The sequence below is a fragment of the Herpailurus yagouaroundi genome, unplaced genomic scaffold (genome assembly GCF_014898765.1).
Source record: "Herpailurus yagouaroundi ecotype Mexico unplaced genomic scaffold, PumYag 196, whole genome shotgun sequence".
Lineage (NCBI taxonomy): Eukaryota > Metazoa > Chordata > Mammalia > Carnivora > Felidae > Herpailurus > Herpailurus yagouaroundi.
The window spans coordinates 3,121,741-3,149,599 of NW_024412427.1; the positions used below are offsets into that span (position 1 = coordinate 3,121,741).

Below are 27,859 nucleotides of genomic sequence, written 5' to 3' on the forward strand. Positions count from 1 at the left end.
CCGACTGAGCCACCCAGACGCCCCCAGGGTTAGCTTTCATTTAGCAACAAACAAATGTGTTAAACCAGAGGGCTCTCCCACACTCCCCAGCAAAGACCCAGGCCCTATAGAAGATGCTGAGTTCAAGGTGGCTGAGAGTGGGAGAGGGGTGCTGTTTTAAAGAAAATCCTTACATTTCCAACCCACTGCTGTTCCCTCCCCCAACCCATAAACTTCCTGCACCATCTTCATTGTTTCCATCCCATTTAGAGAGAGGGAACGTTTCCAGGGATTCAATTTCTCTCATAATAGTTGGAAGGAAACAAAACTATATGCTGTAAACATTCACCGCATTGTATGAAAAATATCTTTACTACAGGGGAGGTGTGGTAAACGCAGACCAAGATACCCCACCCCCAAGCCCGTTCCCTAACGCCTCTATGCCTGCGCCCTCAAATATTTAAACATCTCACAGCCAGGAATGCAGAGCTTTAAAGTGAATATATTTTTAGCCACTGGAATGCAAAATGAAGATCTGTGAGGTGTAAGTACCAACTCCTTCTCAGCGGTTTTCTCTCAATGAAAACAAGAGAGGCTCGTCCATTTTTCTAAGCACGTGTGTAGGACTGATGAGGGAAGGCTCATTAGTTCAGTCTGACATATACTCAATTCTCTCCATACACATAGGATGGGTTTTTTTTTTCCCCTCCTTGCATTTTATTCTCCAGCTGCGAAATGATATTAAATTTCATCAGATTTGAACAAAATCTATGGTCTTGAAACAGTTTCCTTCAAGGCCCCCTCATATTTATTCAGAATTCATGAATCATGTTCCGATAACACAACCATAATTATTTTTAAAGTGTGATGTTTGTGGCTTTAATAGGAAATGCTTGCAAAAGGCCTTTTCTCTTTGATTGTTTGTAATCTTAGCAGTAATCACTGCCGGTCCCTTCTCGGCACCACGGCCAGCGAAACACAATTTCATTTTAATATGAATCGCGAGCTCTTCACCCAGGTTTTAATTAAAGCAATAAAAGCCGTGTCTTCTCTGCCCTTTACCATGTACACAGATTCAGAGGCCAGAATCTTAGATTTGAACAGTGACAGGAGGGAGGCCTGCCTCAGGTGCATTTACTATCCGTGCATTTACTCCCAGCACATTGTTTGGTTGGTTGGTTCAAAAACACTCAACCACCTCCCTGTCTCTCTGCTCTGCAGTTTTCTCATCTGTAACATGGGATAGCAACAGTAGCTACCTGATAGAGTTCATGGAAAACACTTAGCTCCAGTGCCTGGGCCCACAGAAATGCACCACGAAAGCAGCAGCAGCAGCAGCAGCAGCAGCATGGGCTGGGAAAATCCCACAGACCATCTACCCTCATCATTCACGTGAGGAATAGGCTGGGAGAGATAACAGAGGTGAAGGAAACGGAGCAGACAGAGCCCGGAACTCAGAGCTCTGGGCTTTCCCCCCATTCTGGGCATCCTACGCCATCCCTTGCTGGAAGGAGGCTGTAGGCGTGACTGAGACCAGCTCTGGTCTTCTGGGTTCCTGGTTATACCATCGGCCCCCTCTAGGCCTATGCTTGATAGAAGTGGTAAGCGAAACAGACCAGGCATCCCTGGGGATCTACGAAGGAAGCTGGCCGCACACACACACACACACACACACACACTGGTGTGCAGACCCAACGGCAAGAATCTGCTTCACTCAAAGTCCTTGCGTGTCTGTTGTGTGCCGGGTGTGGTGCGAGGCACCGCAAGGCCTCATTTGGTAGCGTGGGAATCTTGGCCTTTAAGACAGAATTCCACCACCGCACTCGCTCTGCTGGAACGTTAGGAAGGGGTGCAAAAGAAGCAGCGGCAGGCAGGGCCCACCCTGGACACTGCTCACACCTGGCAGTGCTGAGGGTTGGTGGTGCTGACCGTGTTCCATGGGTCCTAGAGTTCCCCAGGGAGCACCTCAAACGTGAGCCCCCTGAACCTCTCACTTCGCAAATTGTCCCTGGACCCACTGGGATTCCTACTCTAAGAATAAAAAATTCCCTACCTCCCCAGAGCTTCTTAGAACATGCCTTCTGCTCACTTCCTGTCTCCTCTGTGGATGAGCTGTCCATCCCCCACTGCTCACACACGTCAGGCTGGAAGGCAGGCTTGACATCCTCCTCCCTCTCCACTGCCCCACCTGGACCACCATCCATGTTCCCCGCAAATCCCACCCCACCCCACTCAGCTCCATCAGCATCCGGCCCCACGTGCTGCTCACACACCTCTGCTTGTCCCCCTAGCCAACAGGCTCCCAGCCTTTGGCTCCGGGTGCCAGAGGGCTTCCCATCAACCCCACCTCGGCTTCATCCTGGGTCCCTCCAGCTCAGACACCATGCTGATGCTGGGCTTGCTCCACTCAGTGTCAGCTGCCCACTCTCCAGACACACCCGGGACCCCAGCAATGCCCACAGCTGCTTCTCTCAGAATCATCACCCACTTTCCACTCCATGACTAAGATGTCCTCACTGCCCAGGTCCCCCTTACCCAGCTTAGATTCCCCAGTCCTTCATTTCAGTCTCTCTTTTGCAAAAAAAAAGCTTGAGTGTCCTTCTGGTACACCTGCCTGACAAATCCCCACTGTGGATCCACCCATCTGTCTGCACCCATAGCACCCGTGCCAAAAGCTCAGCCTCCCACAGGCCACACAAATATCCCAGACCTTCTCTACCCCCTCAGACCTCTGGCACCCTGACTCAGCAAGTGACCTGCCCACCAATCTCTTGGAGAAGACAGATGCTTTCAGGTGCAGCATCCTCTCTTCTGGGCAACCCTCTACAGAGACACACATTCTTTCCCACTTTGTCCCCACTCTTGGCTAGGGCCACAGCTTCCACCTCTTGGCAGGACCCGGCCCCTCCCACCTTCTCCCAAAGCTTAAACCATCAATTAACTCTTCCCTCCCCTGAACGCCAAACTTTACCCTCTCTCTTGGATGCCTTCCATTGGCAATGAAACATTCTAAAGACTCTCTTGTCTTCAAAAAAACAGAAAGTCCCTCCTTGGGAATGCAAGTTGGTACAGCCACTCTGGGAAATAGTATGGAGGTTCCTCAAAAGGCTAAAAATAGAACTACCCTACGACCCAGCAATTGCACTGTTAGGCATTTATCCACAGGATACAGGTGTGCTGTTTCGAAGGGACACATGCAACCCCATGTTTATAGCAGCACTATCAACAATAGCCAAAGTATGGAAAGAGCCCAAATGTCCATCGATGGATGAATGGATAAAGAAGATGTGGTCTATATATACAATGCAATATTACTCAGCAATCAAAAAGAATGAAATCTTGCCATTTGCAACTACGTGGATGGAACCGGAGGGTATTAAGCTAAGTGAAATTAGTCAGTCAGAGAAAGACAAAAATCATATGATTTCACTCGTATGAGGACTTTAAGAGACAAAACAGAGGAACATAAGGGAAGGGAAACAAAAATAATATAAAAACAGGGAGGGGGACAAAACAGAAGAGACTCATAAATATGGAGAACAAACTGAGGGTTGCTGGAGGGGTGGTGGGAAGGGGGGATGGGCTAAATGGGTAAGGGGCACTGGGGAATCTACTCCTGAAATCACTGTTGCACTATATGCTAACTAATTTGGATGTAAATTTTAAAAAATAAAAAATAAAACAAGTTTAAAAAAAAAGTCGCTCCTTTGGAGTCCTCATCCCATCGCCCTAACGGCCCTTGCCCTGGTCCTGCACAGCCAGACTTCACATAAAAGCTGTCTACACACACTGTTTACATCCTTAATGCAGGCTCCCTTCTTCATCTACCCTGGGACCTGCATGAAGCCCACTACACATCAAAGCTGCCTTTTCTGAGATCCAGGATGACTTCTTGTTCTTAAAACTATTGGACGCATTTCAACTTTTATCCCAACCAATCCCTCAGAATCATTTGACCCTCTCCTTCTTGTTTACATTTTATTCAACTTTTTGAAATAATCATCCCTACAGTTAAAAACCCCTAAAATCTAAAAAGGTACAATGAAAAGTCTTTCCATCCCTGTCCACCTGCCCAATTTGCATCACTCACACACACACACACACACACACACACACACACACACAAACATACATACAAATGTGAACACACACATATAGGCACACACACAATGTACAAAGCCACTGTTATTAGCTTCCAGAGTTACTTTAATCATATACAAGCACCTAGAAACACATTCTCAGTACCCTTTCTCACAAATGGTAACATACTGTACTTACTATTGGCCACCTTGCTTTTTTCAGTAAATAATGTATCTAAAGAACTTCTATATCTATTCACTTTCTTCTTTCTTTATAGCCATACAGTATTCCACTTGATAGATGTACGTAATTTATTGAACTACTCTCACATTGTTGCATATTTGGGTTGTTGCCAATATTTTGCCATTATGCCAATACCAAAAATGAGTAATCTTGAGGCCATCACTTCTCATATAAGCAAATATATCTGTGGGAAACACTTGCAAAAGGGAAATTGCCGGGTTAAAGGTCAATGCATTTGTAATCTTGATAGATGTTGCCAATTTGCTCTCCATAGGGTTACACCAATTTACTCTGCCTTCAAGCAATGTACAAACTGCCTCTTTCCCCACAGGGCTACAACAGAGTATATTACCAAACCTTTGGACTTCTGTCAAAGAGGTGGAAAATGGTAGTTTTGTTTCTCTTACGAATTTTAGCATCTTTTCATAAATGTAAGGTCCATTTGCATTTCCTGTTCTGTAAACTATTGGTTCATATCTCCCACTTGTTTTTCTACCAGGGTTTTGAATTGATTCCTGGGAACTCTATATATTTATATTGTGAGTTGAAAATAATTTTGCCCAATTTTTCATTTGTCTTTTGACTTTTTTAGCCATACAAAAGTTGTTTCACATTTTTATTTGTGGTCAAATATTTAAGTCTTTTCTTCTAAGACGTTGAGTCATAGAAATGTCTTTCCCACTCCAAAGCTGTAAAGTATACCTTAAAGGCTTTTTTTTCTGGTGCCTTTTGGTTTCCATGAGTACATATAAATCTTTGATTTATTTAAAAGTTATCCTTTGACAGGGAAGAAGCTGTGGATCCAACATCGTTTTTCCCCAGATTCCTGACCTCCATCTCAGAACACTGTGTGTGCCCTAGGCTTCTAAGCCTCCATGTTCTCCTCCTGTTTCTCTGGTCTACTTCTCAACCTATTTCACAGTCTTCTCCTCCACTTTGCTTTCAAATATTGGAGCTCAACATTTAAGACTCATTGGTCCTCTGCTCTTCTCTGTGGTTCTCACTATTCTCTTTCTGTCTTTGCAAATTTGATCCTCACCATGGGCTAAGAACTTCCAAGTTCACTTCCCTAGAAGTTCCAGACTTGCACAGCCTTGGACATCTCCCCTGGGAGGAGTGTCTCAAAAGTAACATGTCCAAGTCTGACCTTGTGAAACCTGCACCTCCCCAGGCCTTCTCCCACTCACAAAAATGATACCACCATCTGGAAAGTGCACTATGCTAGAAGCCTGGGAGACATCCTTTACTCCTTCATTTCTCTCTCCCTCTAGATCCATCCATTGTCAAGATGTACCAACTTTATTTCCAAAACAGATCCCAGATCCATCCACTTATTTCCATCTCCTCTGCTTCTACCACCAAAGAGGACAACACCATCCTTCATTTACCCTCCCATGTCTCTCTGTATCCACTCTTGCCATTGAGAGCTGTTAAAACCACTATTTGATCATGTTATTCAATATCAATCTCTCTTTCTCACTAACAAAGCCCAGTGACTTGCTTTGACTAATAGAATGTGATGAATGTAGTCATGTGCCAATTCTCTCCTCTCTCCTTTCCCTCCCTCTCTTTCTCTCTCTCTGTGTGTCACACACACACACACACACACACACACACACACACACACACACAATGTCCTTTCAATAATTCTTAGCATGAAGTCAGAAATGTTCAGCAGAAGTCATATTTACAGCCATGAGAGTGGAAAATTCTACCTACAGCCAGGAAGGGTGGACTGAGGAGGTGACATTTTCAGCACCCCTGGAAGAACAAATAGGCATTTGTTGGGTGAAAATGGCTAGGAGATTCCTATCAGAATCCATGCATACAAAGGCATAGAGCTATAAATGAGCATGAGAGGTGACCAGAGATTCGTCTGTGTAACCAAAGCATTATTTATGATAAGAAAACCATGGAAATAAGTCCCAGCTAGTTTTATGAAACACTGGTAGTTTATATACTATCTTAGGTTAGATTCCCTTGAAGTAGAGACTGAGATGGGGATTCCTATGACACTGGCATTCCTTTTGAGAAGTGACTCAGAGGGGACGGGAGGGAAGCAGGACAGAGCAGGGGAAGGAGCTAGGCAAGGAGGCCATAGTTGTAGAAACTGCTCCCTGCTTGAGATAAGGACCTTCCTGGTCTTCTAGGCCATCCCCCACACCCCTCCCCGTTCACAGTTTCCATCTGGCAGAGGCCAATTCTCCAGAGAAGGGGCAGCTGTGAATAGTTACCGGCCAGCATTCACAACAGCTGGGTGAGGGGTGCCCCAGCCTGGTGACGGGAATCCACAACACTCACACTAGGTACTTATAACACCCTCGGAGGCAGAAGTTCTCCCATTTGACAGAAAGCTGACACGGCTTGCATAGGGTTAGAGTGGGCATCTGGCTGGGATGTCCAAGAGCTGGCTTTGAATCTAGGTCTGTTGAGCCCACGGCCCAGTTCTTTTCCTCTTCACCCTCATCCCAGGAAGAGGGAGACTCTTCCCAGCATCACATAACCAGGAAACATTATCCTTGTAACTCCTGACCAGGGTCTGCTCTCAACAGGGAGAAAAGCTGATCTCTACCAGGCCTTCCCCTCCCAGAAGCTGCTGATGAGCCAGAGCCATGCCTGAGAAGTGCATCTCAATCTCAGACCACCCAGGCAGGTCTGGTGCAAAAGAAACACAGGGTCCAGGGAGGGGGAAAGGGGATACTGTATGAAAGCTAAGGCAGCCAGGCAGGAGTTTTGTGGAAACTTGCAAAAACTAAACAACAAAGGATGCATTTGCAAAAGAAACTTCGAGCCCCTAAGAGCTGGTTTGAAAATTTTTAAAGGGGGCACAGCTGGCTGATATATACCCCATAGGAACCTGTGTCTCCAATCAAGTTTCTAAATAAAGAAGATGGTGTTTCAGGAGAAGGTTACATTAAAGAGCAGGTTTTTTAACATGACGAAATTGTACGTTCAGAAAGCAAACGTCTCCCAGAAATGGCTTCCTGCCTATATCCAGAGCTTTGCACATAAGTGCCCAATAAACATTTGCTGAATAGGTGAAACTTACATTTAACTGTATTTATAAAATTCATTTTATGCCATTTAGAGTGTTTGTACTCTGAATCCGCTATTGGCGAGGAGACCCTCATTTTGCCCACATGTTTATGTCAGTCCCCCCATGACTAGGACCATATAATTCCTGCAGTTGGTGAGTACCACACCATGACAGGGTGTTCATGTACATATGTGAGTGTGTGGGTTCAGGCAAGCACTCCAGGGAAAAGACTGGATGAAAAAATTAAGAAGTAGGGGTCCTGGAGCCCCACCAAGCCACTGCTGTTCTCCAGTAAAATCAGCACGAACAACATACCATGTTCCCTGTAGGTGGCAGTTTGTTAAAAGACCACGATACTTTTCAGCTCCTCCCATCAAACAGGTGGGATCTATTTCACCATTCCTTGAGTCTAGACTGGCTTTCTGACTTGCTTTGACCAATAGACTGTGCTAGAAGTAGTCATGTGCCAGTTCTAAGCCTAGACCTCAAAAGGTCTGGCAGCTTCTGCTCTTGCTACTCTGGGAACCCTTCTCCAACCACATGAATAACCTCAGGCTAGCCTGCCAGGGGGTGTGGAAGAGAAGTGAGTCTCCATACCAACCAGCCCACAGCTGACCTGGTGGCTTACAGCTGCCACTTACATGGGTCCTAGCCATGACCGGATGAGCCATCCAGCTGAACCCAACCAACTGCCAACCCCTGGAACTATGAGCTAGACAAATGTTTGTTATTTTAAGATGCTGAGTTTTGACATGCTTCTTTTTTAAAATTTTTTTAATGTTTATTTATTTTTGAGAGAGAAAGAGAGAGACAGACAGATAGAGCATGAGCAGGGGAGGGGCAGAGAGAGAGGGAAACACGGAATCTGAAGCAGACTCCAGGCTCTGAGCTGTCAGCACAGAGCCTGACGTGGGGCTTGAATCCACGAACTGCGAGATCATGACCTGAGCCAAAGTCGGACGCTCAACTGGAGGCACCCCAGTTTTGACATGTTTCTTATGCAGCAAAAGCCAACTGGCACAGTGTAAGAGTCTAGACTATAATTGCTAATCTGTTCACATCCAGGTTGGCTCATGGCACCAGGGGTACTTAGTTAATCACGGGGAATCCTGATGTTTTCTTTATAAACTGCTAAGTTAAGGAGACTCTGAGTGACAGCACACAAGACTTAAAGGGATCCTTGGGGAATCCAACGACCTCATTTCACTGTCAGGGAAATTTAAGTCCAGAAAAGAGAAGGGGCCACATTTACCCATTACGCAAACCCTTCCTGAGTGCCTTCTACGTGCCAGGCTTTGTAACACATTGGGGGACACAACAGTGAACGACAGACTGGATCCTGCCCTCACGGAGGGCACAGTCTAATGTGGAAATCAGATGTTTACCAAGTCGTCACACAGATAAGATAAGCAGGCCATCACAAACAATGACAAATGCTATGAATTAACAGCACATGGTGCCACGAGAGAGAATCAAGGGGATGGGACCTAATCTGGATTTCAGGGTCACCAACAGCTTTCTGAGAAAGTGACATTTAGGCTGAAGCAAGTTGGTGGCAGGTGTTGAGTGGGAATGGAGTGTTCCACAGACACAGCAAAGTGATGTGTGGAGCTTTGAGCCCCAGCTGTCCCACTCCCTGGATGAGCCAGTCAATATCCTGAGGCTCAGCTTCCTCATCTATAAAATGGGATTAATGGCAACCTAGTCGTTCTCAAGACTGTTGTGAAATAACCAAGGAAAAGGCTTTGCAACCGTGAGATGCTGGGTAGGCAGGTGAGGGCGCAGCTGTTAACAGCTTGTTGGGGCACTAATTTGCCCTGTGTCTCCTCTCCAAAGGACTGCACGCCCCTCCCAAGCCTGGAGCAGACACGGAGCCCCACCTTCCGTTCTCACGGGGGTATAGCGCCAACACTCTCCATCAGGGTTTAAGCCACACTGATCCCACCATGCTATGGCTCTGAGAGCCAGGGCTCAGCGTGTTAGCAAGATGCACCTGAAACACTGTGAAAGGGCTCAGATAAGATGTTCAGGAGGAAGCTCTGCTCTTTTGAGACAACCACGTTTCCAAGCTGATTATGGACAATTAAATGACTTCAGTGGTCTCTTCCAAAATGAGCATTTCCAGGACCTGGAGTCTTGCCCAGCAGAGTGTCTTTTAGGTTGGCACGAGTCAGTGCAATAGAAAAGCTCTGCAGCAGCACTGTGATGCTCATGTGGTCACAGGCCAAAGAAGGGGCATGGCATGGTGGCCCCAGCATGCACACCTGCCATGGCAGGGGAGGGGGTTGCAGCACCCTGCAGCGGAGCTGAGAGTATCTTCCCTGACTGGCAGTGCGCCCCTAAGGGCAACAGGTCCATGCCTTACTCATCTGAGTCTGCCACTGGACCTGTCACATAGGAGGGCACATAAATGTTTGTGAACTAATAGCATTCTGGCTCCCCAGCTAGAAAATGTGGGCCCAGCCACCCAATTTGGACTGCCACAACCATCACTGCTGCACAGAGGATGGAGGTCAGCTCCAGGGACAGGCTTGTCCTTCAGCTTGCCAAGTTCCTCTGCACCCTGAGCTGCTGCCACACTGCAGGCACCACTGCCTTAAGGAACCATCCTCCAGGTTGCCACAGTCTGCAGTGAGGACCCTCCCCAGCATCCCAGTCTGCAGTGAGGACCCTCCCCTGTATCCCAGTCTGCAGTGAGGAACCTCCCCAGCATCCCAGTCTGCAGTGAGGACCTCCCCAGAATCCAATCTTGCAGTGAATACCCTGCCTGGTGTCCCAGCCTGCAGTGAGGACCCTCCCTAGCATCCCAGTCTACAATGAGAACCCCCCAACATTACAGTCTGCAGTGAGACCCTCCCCTTATCCCAGTCTGTAGTGAGGACCCTCCCCTGAATCCCAGTCTGCAGTGGGGACCCACCCCAGCATCCCACTCTGCAATGAAGACCCTCCCCAGCATCCCAGCCTGTAGTGAGGATCCTCCCCAGAATCCCAATCTGTGAATACCCTGCCTGGTATCCCAGCCTGCAATGAGGACCCACCCTAGCATCCCAGTTTACAATGAGAACCCCCCCCCCCCATAACATTCTAATCTGTAGTGAGGACCCTACCCTGTACTCCAGCCTACAGTGAGGACCCTCCCCAACATCCCAGCCTGCAGTGAGGACCCTCCCTCGCATCCCAGTCTACAATGAGGACCACCCCCCCAACATTCCAATCTGTAATGAGGACCCTCCCTGTATCCCAGTGTGCAGTGAGGACCCTCCCCAGCATCTCAGCCTGCAGTTAGAACCTCCCCAGCTGCAGTTAGAACCTCATTCCAGGCTGCAATGAGGATGCTCCCGGATGAAAGAAAATTTAACTTCTGGAGACCAGACTCAGTGGAAATTCATATTCTAGCTGGCATCTGGGACTCCCAGAGGGCTAGGGACCAGGACAGCCTTGCCTAAGGATGACTCCGTTTCCTTCAAGAGCAGGGAGGACTGCGGAGGAAGCCTCTGCTCTCCTCCCTGTGTACCACACCCCGCGATCCCCCCCAGTGGCACTAGACAACTCTAGGTGGGCAGGAGAACTCTGTGTGCCTTTACATGGGTGTGTGTGCCTCCGTGCCAGTGTATGTCCCATGGGTGCTGCGTCGTGGCAAGAGGCCTCACTACAGCTGAAAATTTCTCCTCTGTGCACCGGGAATGTGGGTCACACCTTTTGAGTTTTACCAAGTTTTCAAAGGTGCTCACTTTAAGCCAACAGTAGCCAGGTCAGTGATCTATAGAAAATACTGTAGTCCCAGTTGGACTGTCCCTTTTAAGGGGACTCCTGATATTAATCATTGTGAGAGAGGACAGTAGTGGGCTATGCCCCGCTGCTCTGCACCATCCCAGCCCCACCCTGGAGCAGCTGAGCTCCAGCCAGCTCCAGGCTGGACCCCCACACAGGGAGGGTGGAGCACCCACCTGGCTGGTCGATAGCAGCTCTGGGTTCCCGTCACTCATCCCCACGTAGGCACTGTCACCATCAAACTGGAACAGAGAAAGAGAGAGAAGCGGGTCTGAGTAAGGTTTTCAAGAAGGCCCCTGGAGAAGCCCAAGTAGGTCAGGGGACTGAATACACTGAGGGGGGCAAGGTCTGTCTGTGGGGCCTAGAGAAGCAAAGTTCCAGCCCAAGATGCTCAAATCCCATTTCAGCAGGATTCCCTCTGGGGTGAAACGAGCAGCCCCTGTCCTGTGGCCCCTGTGGGCTTGGATTAGCACCATTAATCACAGTTAGGATGAAGAGAGGAAAACCCTTCTGCCCTGTCCATAGATGCAGCAGCTGTTCCTTGTCAGATACTGAGCTCCCCTTCCCTCGAAGTATGCAAATATCTCTCTTGGTCAAAATGACATCAGACTATCAGCTAGAGCTAGAATTCCACATGATGGAGACAGACTGAGGTCTTCAGAGCCCTGGGGGTCATGACACTTCCCCCAGACATGCCCTCCAGGTCTTACCATCCTAAGAAGCTTTGCCCCCCTCACATTTGCCCTTCAGGCCACCCGTGTTCACAGGCAGAGAGGACTGTGGTAGAGACCACACATAGAAACTGCAATCCTGTGTTCTGAGAAGCTGCCAACTCTGGATTCAGAAAGATCTCCCTGCAGTAGGAGGAAGATATAGTGGGAGAAGTGTGGGTTTTGGGGCCACTGGCTGTTTCCCCTGATGCGTGATCTTGAGTAGGGGTCTGAACTTCTGAGGTCCCTCATCTGTTTAATGAGGATAATGACAGTAGTCTCCTCTCCATGGGGTGCTTCACAGAAACGTGGAGCACTTAGCTCATTTCCAGTAAGTTCTCTTCCATTGAGATAGGTGTCTTGGATCAGGTTCCCTAAATTTGGAGCCTAAGACCAGGATTCAAATGCATGTGATTTTTGAGAAGTGCTCTTTAGGAAACTATGAGGGAGGGAAGGAAGCAGGACAGGGCAGTGGAAGTACCTAAGCAAAGATACAATCTCAGCTGGAGGCCTGCTGTAGCCTGATCCCAGGGGGGGCTGTGGGGCATGAATTGCACCACGGAGTTAAGTCAGTCACTGGCTGTGGGCTGCCCTTAGGGGACAGGGGAAGGCATAATCTTCTGAACAGGGCAGTCCCCATTTGGCCAAGGACAGTTCCCCAGAGAATTGTGCCAGTTGTGAGCCATTTGCAGCCAATGTTCCTAGCAGATGGGAGATTGCTGTGCAGGCTAGTAAAGGGATCCTGTGTTCTGGGTGGGGCCCCAATGGCAGCTGGCCATTTTATTTTAATTGAAAATTTAATTGTTTTATTAGGTTATATTCACATGGTTCAAAATTTCCAAAGCACAAAAAGCAACAGAGTGAAAAGTCTGCTTCCCACCCCACCTCCCAGCCATCCAACGCTCCTCTCCAGAGGCTACCACTGTACCTACAAGCTTCCTTTATATCCTTTCAGAGATGGTCCACATGTATACATGTTAGAGCAGTTTCTTTCACATAAATGGCAACATACTATACACACTGTTTTGCACCTCATTTTTATCCTAGCAACACATCTTGGGAACTTGTTTATATCAGAACATAATTCTGTCTTCTGGCACCTAGTATTCCATAGTATGGATATAACAGATATATTTAACTAGGTGAGCTCACGGGCAATTGAGCTGTTTCTAGTCTTTCCCTGTTCCAGCAGTGCGCTCACGAATCATTTCGCATGGGTGTGAGTTTATCTGTAGGATTAGTTTGAATAATAATAACAGGTCCAACTGTGTGTGCATTTGTAATTTTGATAGGCATCGCCAAGCACCTTCATGGAGACTGTAAAAATCGACCCTCCCACAATCACGCACAAGACATCTGGACCCTTGTCACTCAGAGAGGCTTTCCTCAACAACTGGCTCTGATGCCAGCCTCCTACCTGTGTGGGTCCTGCGAGCCCACCACCACTATCCTTCCCGATTCCCTTGCCCTGCTCTACCTCATTCTTTGCTCCATAGACCCTTTTACTTTCTAGCGTTCTATATCATTTACTTATTTACCATGCTCGTGGCTTATAGTAGATTCCCCCTGTTAAAACTGAGGCTTTCAAAGGTCAGGGACCTTAGTCTTGCTACCTCCTAAGCACCTAGAATAGTGCCTGGCACAAAGCAGAAAGTAAATTATTGCTTGTTGAATGAATGAATGAATGAATGAATGAATGAAGCAACCACTGCACCATTCATATTGTCTTTTCCTAGTGCAGTCTCCCCATCAAGGCAGTAGGATTGATGGCTATTCCCAAATGTCTTCCCGGCATAGGGATGGGCAGAGTCCCTCAGTGACTGCAGGATTAACAAAAGAAAAGGCTGCAGCATGCCTAGAGCCCCAAATGCAGGGCTCCATCCACCACATTGCACCTTGAGCTCACACTTCAAGGCCCTGCTCAGAAATCACCTCCTCAGGAGGCCTGCCATGCTCTCGCCTCCTCTGGCTGTCTCTCTTACAATACAGATTATCTCCACATCTGTCTTCCGCCCCAGAGTGGGAGCAGCATGGAGGCTAGAACTGTGTCCGGTCATCTCCAAACCCCCAAGCACATGGAACAGGCTGGCATCAGAAGGGACTAAGCTCTTGGGTACTTTCTGATGTGTCACCATGGCCATTTGTTACTTTTATAAAAGTAGAATGTTTTTCAAAACCACACGTAATTTATAAGTATGTCCTAAAAGAAAGAATGACTAGAAATGGAGGGGGACTAGAGTTTAATCAGATATCTGAAATATTGATAAAGCAACAGTAATCAAACAGTATGGCAGAGGTTAAAAATACAGGAACATGTATCAAAGAAGCAAGGGAAAGCTGTCCCCCCAAAGCCCGAGAAACAGCCCAGTTATTAACTGCTGACTACAACGGAATCACCACAAAAGGAGGAACCCGTCTGCTCTCCCCAATGCACACAACAGGCGCTCAACAAATATTTGGTTAATGAATGAATATGCTTGGCACTGAGCAAAATACTTTCCATAAAAGATCTTATTTCATCCTCAGAACAACCCAGTGAAAGCAGGTATTATTTTCCCTGTTTAAAACCAAGGAAACAGGTTGGAAGGATTAGCAGCTGCCTCAAAATTGCACACTTAGTGACAAGCTGGGCTTCACAGCTTCTTGACAGCTTCTTCACAGCTTCTTGTCTGCTTCTTTGGTTTGGTTTCTCCCACTAGGCTGGAAGCTCCTCAAGAGGGGGGATCGAGGCTTTGCTGCACCCCACTATGGAACCAATCATTAGCCTGGGCCTGGCACATACTAGGTGGCACACAATAAGCATGTGTTAGTGGTTCAGGGAGGGAGGCATTATCTGCAGTGAGCCGTGGGGGATGGCTCTGGGGACATGAGGAGAGAAAACCCTGGATTTTGATGTGTGTATGCTGGAGGATGCAAGGGGGTTGGCCCGTGGACCACATGAGGTCACCAGAGCCTGCCTCTAGGGGTTTATTCATTCACTTGTTTATTCACCCAAGAAAGAGCTGCCCCACACCAAAGTAAAGCTTGCTTCTTGCTTTCAAGGGACCTAGAAGTTGGCAGAGGTTCCCAAGGCAGGGCCTGGGTCAGCCTCTGGTTACTCCCAGGTGTCTGGCAGGGTCCACTGGGAGCACACGGCGCTTGGGACCTGGCTACTGAGCAGCCAAGAACCCGAGGTGGTGGTGGGATGGGGGCGTCTGTCCTCTGCTCCCCCCCTGCCATCCAGTGTTCCACCATGCCAGACTTCTTGCAAGGAGGAGGAAGGAGAGAGGATGATCCCGAGGGTCCCAGGCTTCCTCTGGCTTGGCCCTCAAGGTCCTATGGCCTGGGGCTTACCTCCTCAGCCCTTTTGGGGAGGTTGCTTTCTGGGGGAAAGAACCTGTAAGCCAAGGGGAGAAGTCAAAGGGCAAAGCAGGGCTACTTCCTCCTCTGTGTGCACAAGATCATGAATGCCCACATCGACAGCCACCACACAGCAAATGCTGAGTGTGTATGTGGACACAAGTGAACACAATGGACGCAGCGTGCCCAGGCATGGTGACCAGATACACACCACAAACCAGTGGGGGAACCATGTCACACACAACACAGCATTCAAGAATGCACTTAGTCACACACGTACCACATCCATGGGTAACACAAACCAACACAGAGGCGTCTACGGCACAAGCATGGGACTCTTTACATGACTGAACCACAATGCCCACAGGATGCACGCACGGACAAGAAACGGTGCCCAGATGTGTATAAATATACATTCACCTGCAGCTGTATAAATAGAACTCACATAAATGTGCACACAAACATATAAGGCATAAGCATGTAGACACATACACAAAGCAAAGATACACAAGAACTTAAATTCTGTGCATATTTCACAGTCTATCAGTCCCTCAGCCAAAAATATTTTTTTCACACGACACAGCCTCCTGTATGCTTTAAAATCGGGGAGTGGGGGAATGCAGGGGAAACAAGGGCCTAAGAATTTCCACGAAACGCCAGGAGAACATCCTCTCACCACTGACTGGAATAGATTAATTTTCCCCATTTCATATTCTAATTATAATTCCTGTTCCCATCGCCATCTTCAGTCCTCATTACAGCTGGAAGATTGTTCTGCAAAAGCCAGACCTTCATCTTCTCTTCCCAAGAGTTTTGTCATGGAAATGAGTTTTGGAATCTGAAAGGACCCACATTTTTGCAAATATCGAATGTGTGGGGATAACCCTTTCATGACGGCCACCAGGGACTCTGCTCACAGAGGCTTCCAAAGAGTCTGTATCTCCCCCCATGCCATGTGGTCCCTGGGTAAGAGGGGTTCCTGGGCTCCTATTCAACAGCTCTCCCAACCTAGATCCCATTTTTATCTTTAAGGACACTTAGCAAATAGGCAGCCAAGGTGAAAGGTGGGAGCCCTGATCTTAGAGTCAGATGATGCCAGCTCCATCAGCACTACCCTGAGCAAGTGCCCTAGCTGCTCTGTGCCTCAGTTTCCTCATTCCTATGACCCACAGAGTCACTGATTCATATTAGCTGTAAATTAAATACCTGTGGGATGGACAAATGAGATAACTGGATGGACAAATGGATGGGAGAAGTGAGGGAGTGAAGGATAAGATGGATGGATGGATGGATGGATGGATGGATGGATGGATGGATGGCTGGCTGGCTGGCTGATAGATAGTATAGATCAGCACAGTCTAATAGGAATATAATGCAAGTCACAAATGCAAGTTACATTATATCATTTTAAATTTTCTAGTGGTCACAGTTAAAAAAGCAAATACAAACAAGGGAAATTAATTTTAATGACATGTTTATTTAACCCAATATTTTTACCATACTATGATTACAACGTGTGATCAACAGAAAAATTGTGAATGAGATGGTGTACAGTCTTTTTTTTTTTTTTTTTTGGTACTGTCTTTGAAATCTGGTGTGTATTTTACATTATAGCACCTCTCAGTTTAGACTTAGTCACACTTCAAGTGTTCAAAAGTCACATGTGGCTGGTGGTTGACATAGTGAATAAAGAAGGAAATAGTTGTAATGGGTAAAATGAGTGGGCGGATGGTGGGTAGGTATATAGGTGGGTCGGTGGGAGGGAGGGATTGATGGATGGATGGATGACAGGTGCGTAGAGAAAATAAGTGGTTTGGAGGAATGAATGGAACCGATGGGCCAGAAGGTGGATAAACAGATGACTCAGTGACTGGATAGCAGATTTAGAAGACAGGACATGCGGGAGGGTAGGAAGGATGGATGGATGCGTGGAATTTGGGATGAGATGGGATGCTGGGGTGAGAATGAAGAGGTAGGTGTATGAGGAGATGCTTGGAATGGTGGGTGAGACAGAGAGATGGGTGGGATGCCCGGTTTGATGGAATGGGTTGAATGGGTGAGTGAGATGGATACGTGGGTGGATAACTGTATCTGGTATTTCCTTCTCACTGGAGCCACACTTTCCCCGGACAATGTCATGGCTTCTTAGGGTTATAACACAGCACTGACTCTCAAATGCTTATCTTCAGCCAAGTTACCACCAAATTCTGACATACAGTCTCCCTCTGGACATCTGGTCCATGAGCATCTCAAATTCCACACACCCCACACTGAACTCATGACACGGGCATGAACCTGCTCTTTCTCCAAGTGGTCTGCCACCATGAGAGAAGATGTCACCCTCTGCATAGGACACAGGCAGTACCTCCAGGATGACTCTGGACCCTGTCACTCCTATGTCTCCCTAATCCAAACACCCACAGTGTCTTTGTGCTCAGCTACCCCCACTCCCAATCCACCCTCCACCCTCCACCCTGGCTATCACTAGTGATCACTTCAGTGCTCAGATCAAAACCCTGCAGTGACACCACATCATTAGCTGTGCCATACAGGACCCTCCGTGACAACTGCCCCTGAGCCTCAGCTCCCACAGTGTTCCCTAAAGGTTGCAGGAACCTCCAGAGCCCCTGACTTTACACACATTGTCCCATAGACAGTGTGGAGCATCCCCCTCCTCCCCTTCTCTACCCACTGAAATCCAACTCTCCCTAAGTCTTTTGTTTCTGGCTGTGCGCTCCACCCTTAGTGGCCTTGCTTGCTTCTGTAGACTTGCATTCTTGGGCCCAACCATAAAGCCTCCATCCCAAGTTGCTCTGGTCTTAATTCAACTTCTACATGTAGTGTGGTACACTGGGCAACAGCATGGATTCCTGAATTGGAGTTTTACTTCCACCAGTAACCAGTTGTGTGTGACCTTGGATTTAAACTATCATTGATATTATGTGCTAAACTCCTATCCCTATGTCAGCCACAACCCCCTCCGTCTAGTACAGGACCATGTCTCCTATGTCACTGAGGCTGTTAGCTACCCCTTCAAATCTCTCCCCTCCCTGACACTGTTGACAGCTCACCCATCCTGACCTCCTTCCTTTCTGTCTGAAAAGGTGAAGTATCTCCATCCTGTTCAAGGTCAACTCATTCACCTCGACCCCACCCTCCCATGTCTTCCCCTCATTCACTCTTACTCTCTGTCCTGGGTCTAGGATCTAATTTAAATACGCAGAAGCAAAATGAAATCAGTCCATGCCCTTGTATATAATATATTAAGCACCCAGAATGTACCAAGTAATGAACTCCCAACCACTGAGTATTTACAATAAATAAAACTTGTCACAAGGCACAGAAATGTAAAAGCAAAGGGATTCTGAGGTTACAGAGAAGGCAACTGCTGTTTATTGAACGTCTAGAGAGTGTATACTATGTGCCCAACATAGTAGTGACACACAAGGCACCCGGGAATGATTCTGACACAGTCCCTGCCCTCAAGGAGTCCCCAGTTCTATGGAGAAGTTTCAAAGAATAAAATGTTCCCACTCTCCAAATGTGACAAAGACAGGCGGTTCTGGTCCTAAGATGGGAATAAGTAACTATACAAACTTGTTTGAAGCCTGTCCCAATTGGTCAGTGACAGCTTCTCATTCACCCAGCCTCTGGAAGTCAAGCAATCAATGCCAGTCTTACTCCAATAGCCACACGTCCACCTCTGGGGCTCAGCTAGTCCCAGAACCTCCTGCTTATGAAAGTCCCTCTACTCTAGGACTCTGTGCTTCCCCAGAGCCCTACAAAGCTCAGCTCATGCTTGATTTGGAGAGACTAACATTGCAAAGTACGGCAATGAGTTTTCAGCACTCCAGATAATCAGGTAATGGCTTCTTCTTTGATGAATGTGACAATGGCAGGATAAGGTTATCACAGGGGAGTGGAAGCAAGGAAGAAGGCCTCTCAAGAGAGGCGTCCTTAAAAGGTAACTTGGAAGCTCCATGACAGATGACACACAGGAGCTGGCGAGGCAAAGAGCAGGGAACACGGCATCCGAGGCTGCTGCGAGCTCAGGCCCGTGAGCACCTACCAGACCTCATTTGAGAGCTGTGCCTGGTCATCGCTGGAACCCTCCCAGAAATGCCAGGGCTGCATGACCAGCCCTGTCATAGAGATGACCAAGGCAGGGGCTCAGGGTGGCTGGAGAGCTTGCCCAAACCCACCCAGCCAGTTCTGAACCTGGCCTTGACTCCAGGTACCAAAGCAACAGTTGTTCTATAGAAGTTCTTCCCCCTGCTTCCCACTCCCACACAGAGACACAGATCAAAGACCAAGGATGCACAGCCCCCAGCACAGCCCATAGCAGACACGGAGAGATGCACCTCACAGAGATCTAAAGAGGAAACAATCAAAGCAGCTTACACTGCACCTGCCTGCCCCCACGTCGGGCCGTGAGAACACTCCTTCTACACAGATAAAACACGGCTCAAAAGCTAGAGGCAGCGACTGCGGCAGCTGCACCCTGGGCCTGCCGAGAGTGCGGTTTTACGTGGCAGAATCACAGAGAGATGCACATCAGGACCAGGGAGACAGGAGGGAGGGGCAGAGAGGCACAGGGCAGAAGGGAGGGGGCCAGCGATAGAGCCTCAGGCGCAAATGCACTTAGAGAAGCATGATAGTGTTGTGGTTACAAACATGGGCCCTGGTGCCAGGCTGCCCAGGTCCAAATCTCAGCCTTGCTCTTCAAGCTATGTGACTTTTTAACTAAGTTACTGTGTCTCAGTTTCCTCATCTGGAAAATGGGTATGACTATCATTTTGATGGAATAAGTCAATATACAAAAGTACTCAGAACATTGCCTGGTACACAGAAAGAACTCAATAATTGTCAGCTATTACTTATATTTAATCCTCAGAACAACCCTGGGAGGTCGTTGTAACTACCTCTATTCCATAGGTGAGGAAACAGTGGGGCTACATGCAAACCTCTGAGGTCTTAAACATGGGAAAGCCCCCTAATGCCTCTACCCGCCATACATAATTTGAAATAAAATTTGTAAACTAAAATCTCTAAGAGAGTCTGAGAGCTGATTCTTTTCCATGATGATGACTTTCATGCTTTGTTTCTAAATATCAAGTATCATTTCTCTCCAAAAAAAGTTTTTCTCCTTATTGGTGTACCTACATTGCTGGGCATAGTGCACATTCCTATTCTGCCCACTGAGAAATCCAGCACTATGACTGGCTGAGAGGTTAAGGGATCTGCCCAAGGCCACATGGCCAGGATATGGCAGAGCTGAGTCTGTAGTCCAGGCTGCTGATCCCCTAAAAGCCTATATTGGCTTCCCAGCCCCACCGTTTCCCAGCTGTGTGAACCAGAGCACAACTCTGGGCCTGGGGCCTCATCTACCAGTAAGGGGAAACAATGCCCAGTGGGGCTGGGAGCAGGCTTGTGAGCAAGCCCAGTGCTGTGGCTACTGCAGGCCCCTCCTCCCCACTGCTGACAAGAGTTGGCGTGGATGGTGCTTCCTGTTTCAGTCATAATATACATCGAGAGGTAGCATAAAAAGACAGTGATCACTACAACTCCAGTGGTGGGGTTACCCAGCACCTGCCACCTCTGGGAGATAGAAGTCAGTGTCCCCATTTTACAGATGGAGAAGCAGATCCTTCTCAACGTTTATTTATTTTTGGGACAGAGAGAGACAGAGCATGAACGGGGGAGGGGCAGAGAGAGAGGGAAACACAGAATCGTAAACAGGCTCCAGGCTCTGAGCCATCAGCCCAGAGCCTGACGCGGGGCTTGAACTCACGGACCACGAGATCGTGACCTGGCTGAAGTCAGATGCTTAACCGACTGCGCCACCCAGGCGCCCCAGCAGACCCTTCTCAACTGGCTCCAGCCATTCTCCATCTAGACCTGTGCTGTCCAGTATGGTGGCCACCAGCCACATTCGGCCCCTGAGCACTTGGAACACAGCTAGTCCAAATTAAGATGTGTGTTAGTATAAAATACACACCAGTCTCAAAGATTTAGAACAACAACAAAAGAATGTAAAATGCCTCATCAATATGTTTCTATCGATTACGTGCTGAAATGATAACACTCTGGATATATGAAGCTACCTAAAATATATTGTTAAAATTGATTTTACCTGTTTCTCTTTACTCTTTTTATATGTTTATTTATTTTTGAGAGAGAGAGAGAGAGAGAGAGGCAGAGAGAGGGGGACAGAGGATCTGAAGTAGGCTCCATGCTGACAGTAGACAGTCCGATGCAGGGCTTGAACTCACCAACCATGAGATCATAACCTGAGCTGAAGCTGGATACTTAACTGACTGAGCCACCCAGGCATCCCCCGTTTTTCCTTTTTTCAATGTGGCTACTAGAGAATTAAAATTACAAATGTGGTTTGCATGACATTTCTGCGGGACAGCACTGCTTGAGATGCAGCCACTCTCTGCTGTAGACCCAGAACCTTGGGGATAGAAGAGTCCACATCACCAATAGCTGAATTCTCTGTGATAGATATGGGGAAACTGAGGCCCACAGAGAGTGACGTAAGGCAAGAGTTTGGGACAGAGGTACACCACTCATATTTTGCTTGAGTTCTAGGTACTGGGTTACAGCAGAGAATAAAACATGGGGCAACCCCCCAGCCCAGGGGTGACGTGGTGGGGGTGCAGCATTCCTTGCTCGGCCAAGCCCTCACAGACCAGGGCAGCTGGACTCGGCACCAACCCTCCTCTCTGCACAGTCAGCTCTGATCACAGTGCTCAGAGACTGCAGGCAGGAAGACACACGGGAGCTCCCGCTCCAGCCCGGAGCAGAACCACCTCAAGACCCCTGGTGAGTCCCACACAGGCCATCGGCCAGCTGCGGCTGCCAGGAGAGCCGGATGGACAGGGCAGCCCAGCGGGCACAGCATGGCTGCCTGGGGGGCCGGTGGTGGCTTACACACCATCCGCGCTACCGCAGATTTATGGCAAAAATTATCCTCTCTCTCAGCTCCATTTAAAGCCATTTGGAGCTCGCTCCCATCCCCGATTATAAATCTAATTGCACATTCCAAACAGACAAGCGCTCATTAAGCTTTAATTATGCACATGTTGTTTTCAACAAACATTTTCATTTGGCCGCTGAGAGGGGGAATGTTTCGGAGGGGACTGCCTGTGGCTGGAGAGAGCAGGCTGGGAAGTGGGTCAGGGTGTGGTCAGAAAAGGCTGTCCAAGGGCAGGGCGAGGACCCCATCAGATCTGGCTCAGACTTGGAGGGCCTCCCACCGGGCTTCTGTGGCAGGAGATGCCGGCGTGCGTGTTCTCAGCTGGTCCCACCTGCACCCCTCGTGTGCCCACAGTCTCCTCTCAGCTGGCGCCAGTGGGCCTCTCTGGGGTGGGAGGAGGGAAGACAGGGACCTGAACTCCCAGCTCGGAGCCGCATGCCCTCCCCAACCCAGAGCTGGTGTCTTCAAAGCCTCCGCTCGGCCCTGCCCACGCTGCAGTGGAGCCATCTTTCTCCAGCACAATCTTCCCTTCCCTCATCCGCTCACTCATTTCTTCTGTAACTATTCCCTGAGCAGCGACCTGAGCTGGCAGTGAGGAGGTCAGGAAAGATAAGGCCCCTGTCTGGTTCTGCCCAGGACCCTCTCCTTCAAGTCCCATCCTCCCCACTGGGGCAAAGTCTTTGAAAGCACTCGAAAACCTGCCCCCTGCCAACCCAAACATGCTGGTGGCCTCCCGGCCCTCATTGGGGCTCCTCCCCTGCTCTGCCTTTCCAGGAGGTCTCTCACACACACACCCAGGCTCTGCACTCCCCCCACCCCAGCCCCAAACCTCTCTTCCCTTCCCTTTCTTTGCAGTTAACTCCCACTCACTCCATGCTGCCCTGTCCAGGAAGCCCCCAAAGAGACTGGCTGCCCTCTGCTTGGGGCACCATGAAAGCATTTATTGGACCATAACACCATACTCGACTATTTCATGTCTGACTCCTAAGACCAGCCTGTCCCACTTTTTCCCAAAGCACTATCTCCTCTGGGGGGAAAAGGAGAGGCACCTGTTCTCTGTGTGGCTTCCAACAATACCTTCCTCTCTCTGAGCCTCACTTTCCTTTTTTGTACATAAAGGGTTTGAATGGGTGAGGTTCTGTGGGTCCCTCAAGCAGTTTGGTTGGTTTTAACTTTGGTGGTTTATCCCGGAGTAAGACCTTCCTCTTCTGCCAGAAGAGGGTCCTGAAATCACCAACCTACCTTCAAACGTTCCACCAGGACCCTACAGAGCAGGGGAAGTTTGCCAAGGCAGGTCAATGGTGCACACAGAGATGTGGGGGGACAGGGATGGTGCAGAAACCCCAAGGCTGCTCCTCAAAGACCTTCTGGAAATGCAAGCAAGTGATATAAATGTGTTTTAAAATGGATGTCAAGATCCATTCAACATCTGGTGGCTACCTGTGGTTTTAGGGCAGGGTCCTGGGAATAGACCTTGAGAGTGAAGGTAGGAGTTTCACTGGGGGCACCACAGGAAAGGCAGGGAGGCAGGACTGGGCAAAGGGACAAGTTGAACTGTGATAAAGGCACACTCGGGACTCAGGCTGCCCCAGGGGAGGGGGAGAAGCTTGGGAAAGGCCCCCTCCTTCCACAAAGGCAATACCCAGAGAGGCGACAGCAGCCACCACTCTCAACAGCCAGCAGAATGAGTGTTTCAGTTGAGGAGGGACATGGGTGACTTACGATAATGTCTGCTACCGCTAAGAGCATTTATTTATTGGGGTACCTGGGTGGCTCAGTCGGTTGAGTATCCCACTTTGGCTCATGTCATGATCTCACGGTCTGTAAGTTCAAGCCCCACATCAGGCTCTGTGCTGACAGCTCGGAGCCTGGAGCCTGCTTCAGATTCTGTCTCCCTCTCTCTCTGTGCCCCCCCCCCCACTCATGCTCTGTCTCTCTCTCTGTCAAAAATAAACATTAAAAAAAATTTTTTTTAAAGAGAGCACTTATTTAACTAATTTGTGCAACATTTACACAGTGCTTGCAGAAGCCAGGCACTCCTTTAATTGATTTGTAAATTTTGACTCACACCATCTTCTCAAGGCTCCCATTTTACAGATGAGATAACTGAGGTTCAGTGAGGGTAAGTGGCTTGCCCTAGGCCATACAGCTGGTAGGTGGTAGAATCAGGACTCAAACCCAGAAAGTCCACCTCCAGGGCCGATGCTCTAACAGTTAGGCTGCTCCACTTTTGTGGTATTGCCCTGCTATGCTGCAAGGGCAGAGCTGGCCAATCCCAGTCTCCTCCCCAGAGGCTGGGTTGCGGTCAGCGGTCTAGAGCCTCAGGTTGCCAGTACTGCCAGTATTCGTGCTTGACAATTATCTTTCCTCCGAGCGGTTGGGAACAAGTCCCAAAACTGATCCTTGCCAAAGACAATTAACCAGAGGCCACATGAGCGTGTGTTGGGTGGGACTGGGGCATGGAGTGGGGGGTGGGGCGAGCAAGTGCCTGAGACAATGAGCAGCAGATGATTTGGGAGATATTTTCTCCCCGGCTCTACAAAACAAGCCCTCAATCATGCCACAAAGGGCTTGCATTGTTGGAGGGGAAATATGTCTCAACGACAGCGTCGAATCGTGGGACGGTTAAAAAAAAAAAAAGGAAGAAAAGAAAAAAAAAATCTTTTGAAATAGTAATTTGACCTAGAAAGGTTTTCTAGGTCACCTGAACTTGGCATTTATGCATCTAACCCCAAAACCTAACACAAAGTACCAAGTTCACTTCCTTCTGTCAGTACCAGATAACACAGGAAATGATATTTGTAAACACTGCTGCTTCATTTTTTAAGGGCCGTCTTAAAACCAGCCTTTGGACTTGGGAGCTGAGAACACTGGTGCGGTGCAGCTCTGGAAGCCTGCAGCCCTGAGTTCACTCACTCCCAGGCTCGCACTCAGCCAAGTGGCCCTGTGGCCAAGGGAAGGACTTCACCTGTCAGAGCCTCAGGCTTCTCCCCCATAAAACAGGACTGGAGCTGGCAGATTGGGAGGGCAGCCTGGCCGCGTGAGGGCACACCGAGGTGCCCTAGAAGGCTGCATTCCCACCCCCATCCCTCTGTTCTTGACAACTGAACCCTTATACACCAAGTCTGGGCTCTCCTGAGGTCCCTGAAGCACAGAGGCCAGGAGGGAAATGGAGGAACCTGTGTCTAGCAGACCTTTTCTCCCCAGAAAACAGAAAGAGAGAGCAACCCAAACTCCAAGGCACAGCATATGCCAGTGAGTTCCTCTAATTCATCATCACTTTATAGCCACCCAGTTTAAGATAAATCAAGGGCCTCAGAGATCTTCTCCTTATCCCATGGAAACCTGAGGCCAGAGCTAGTAGATGGCCTACAGTTATCGGCAACAGCATGCTGAGGGTTACAACCACTACGTTACTAGGTCCCCTGAGCCTGTGCCTCCAAAAGAAGCCAGAGTTAGCCCGGTTGTCCTCAAAGCTGAAGGTCATGGGGATTATCCTGCCTTCCCCAATCCCTGATCTGAGTACCTATGATGTACCTGACCATGTGCCAGGCTCTGAGGACTAGTCACAAAAATGATCCCTGGGGATGCTTGGGGTCCATAGGGAGTGCAGGCACCAGCACTGATGATGGGGGAGTGGGGGTGACAAGGCACTAGATTGAAACAGGCCAGGTGAGAGCAGCTGACACACACCTGTCAGACAGAGGGACCACAGGGAGCAAAGGCAAGGCATGAATGGTGGGAGGCGGGAGGGTGTCTATAAATCACTGAGGTGGGCTGCAGTGCAGAGGGGGCAGGAGGAATCAGCATTCACTGAAAAAAACAGGGAGAGTTTGCAGCAATATTCCTAAATGAAGAGTAGTGGACGGGGGCCTCGTTTGGCATGAGACTAAAACTTTCTGTGAAGCAACAACCAAAGGAGAATGATAATGATGCCAAAGGAGAACTTTAAATCAGTGCAACAGAAGAGAAAGTGCAGAATCAGATCCAACTCTGTACGAAAATGTATGATGGGGATGCTTGGGTGGCTTAGTCAGTTAAGCATCCGACTTCAGCTCAGGTCATGATCTCATGGTTTGTGAGTTCGAGCCCCGCATCGGGCTCTGTGCTAACAGCTCAGAGCCTACAGTCTGGTTCAGATTCTGTGTCCCCCCCCCCCCCGTCCCTCCCCAGCTTGGGCTCTCTCTCTCTCTCTCTCAAAAATAAATAAATAAACATTAAAATAAAAAAGAAAATGTATGGTGAAAGAGGGCACTCACAATATGTCAGGTGCCATGTGACATGCCTTGCCATACGATATTTCACTCAAGCTTATGAGGGAGATATTATCCCACTTTACAGAGGAGAAAATTAATGGTAAAATTTAAGCAACAAAGGTCACACAGCTAGAAAATGGCAAGACCAGCATCTTAACTCTGCCAAAGTTCACCCTCATAACAACTATTCTATTTTGTCTCTCCTTTTGGAGACAAAGAGACAAAGACCAATTATTTAAAAAACAGAATGGGGATAACAGGGCTATCCTGTTCCTATTTAGGAACACTTAACTAGATACCCACTGCAAGCCACCCACCAAAATGGACTCTAAACAGATTAAAGAGTTAAGTATAAAAAGCCATGTTATAGGGAAATAATCAGAAAACAGAACAGAATGTTTATCAGATCTATGGCACCAAGATAACTTCCTCAGCCCTTGAAGCAATCACAGAGGAAGGGAGATTGACAGATTCAAATATATATGCATTAATATCTTCTGTAGAAGGAAGCATAATAAAACCAAAATGAAAAGGACATCAGACTAAGAAAATATCAGCACCAACTATGAGACAGTTAATATATAAGACGTAGAAACATTTCAGTCAAATTAAAGAGACAGCAAGATGCTGATAAACAAAAGGACACAGGACACAAACAGGAAAATCATGCAAGAAACAAATATATAGGGAAACTGTGCACTTGATTCGATGATGACAGGAGAAAAATATACACGAAACACACCTACTATAATGAAAGGGGTATTTCATGCCACTGCTGACATGGAAAACAGTTTCCAGCCTACTGGAAAGCAATATGGCACCCACTCCCAAGGCAGACAGCCAGCCAGAAGCAAGGTAGATGAAAACCCAAGACCCCTGTCTCCTGCCTTAGGAGTCACCCTGCCAGTGCACTCCCTATTTGTCTCAAGTACATCCAGTCTTGCTTAAAACGGTCTTCTGTCCTAAGGGCTGGAGGTGGTACCAGCAATGGATGGGACCCAGTCTCTGTCCTCCTGAGCTTGTGGTGTACTGAGGGGAATGGGACCAGGTACTGTAACATGGATGGTGAGTGTACTGGGAGCCAGAGTTCACAGGAGCCTAGAGATGGGCCGTGTGAGAAGACTTCACGAAGGAGATGGCTTCTAAGTAGACCCACCTGCAGCATGAGCATAACTGGCCAGGTGACGAGAGAAGGTACCAATGGAAGGGAGAGGGCATGGGAACAGCACTCACCAAGACCTGGGGGCTGGAGAGGGGGCCCATTCACTGAACAGAGAGGCAGTGAGAGCCGAGATGCAAGGCAAACAGGACCTTATCATGATAGGGCTCTCAGGGCTACACCAAGGAGTTGGAAGCCCAGAATGAAGCTGCATTTTACTTTACTTTACTTTACTTTACGTTACTTTACTTTACTTTACTTTACTTTACTTTACTTTACTTTACTTTACTTTACTTTACTTTA

At 48.3% G+C, this 27,859-nt stretch overlaps 1 protein-coding gene across 7 annotated transcripts in view; it reads right to left on the bottom strand.

Moving 5' to 3' along the window:
• TOX2 (TOX high mobility group box family member 2) overlaps positions 1 to 27,859 on the bottom strand; it is a 135,298-nt gene that overhangs the window by 71,894 nt on the left and 35,545 nt on the right. For 5 of the 7 annotated variants that reach the window (XM_040447002.1, XM_040447005.1, XM_040447003.1 and 2 more), the window contains exon 2: positions 11,287 to 11,352. The exons of 1 other annotated variant lie outside the window; for it this stretch is intronic. In XM_040447002.1, the coding sequence (XP_040302936.1) occupies positions 11,287 to 11,325 (39 nt within the window). In that variant the 5' untranslated portion in view covers positions 11,326 to 11,352. Of the gene's footprint in view, positions 1 to 11,286; positions 11,353 to 11,820; positions 11,953 to 27,859 lie in introns of those variants that run through there. One more of the 7 variants, XM_040447001.1, reaches the window with a different exon arrangement.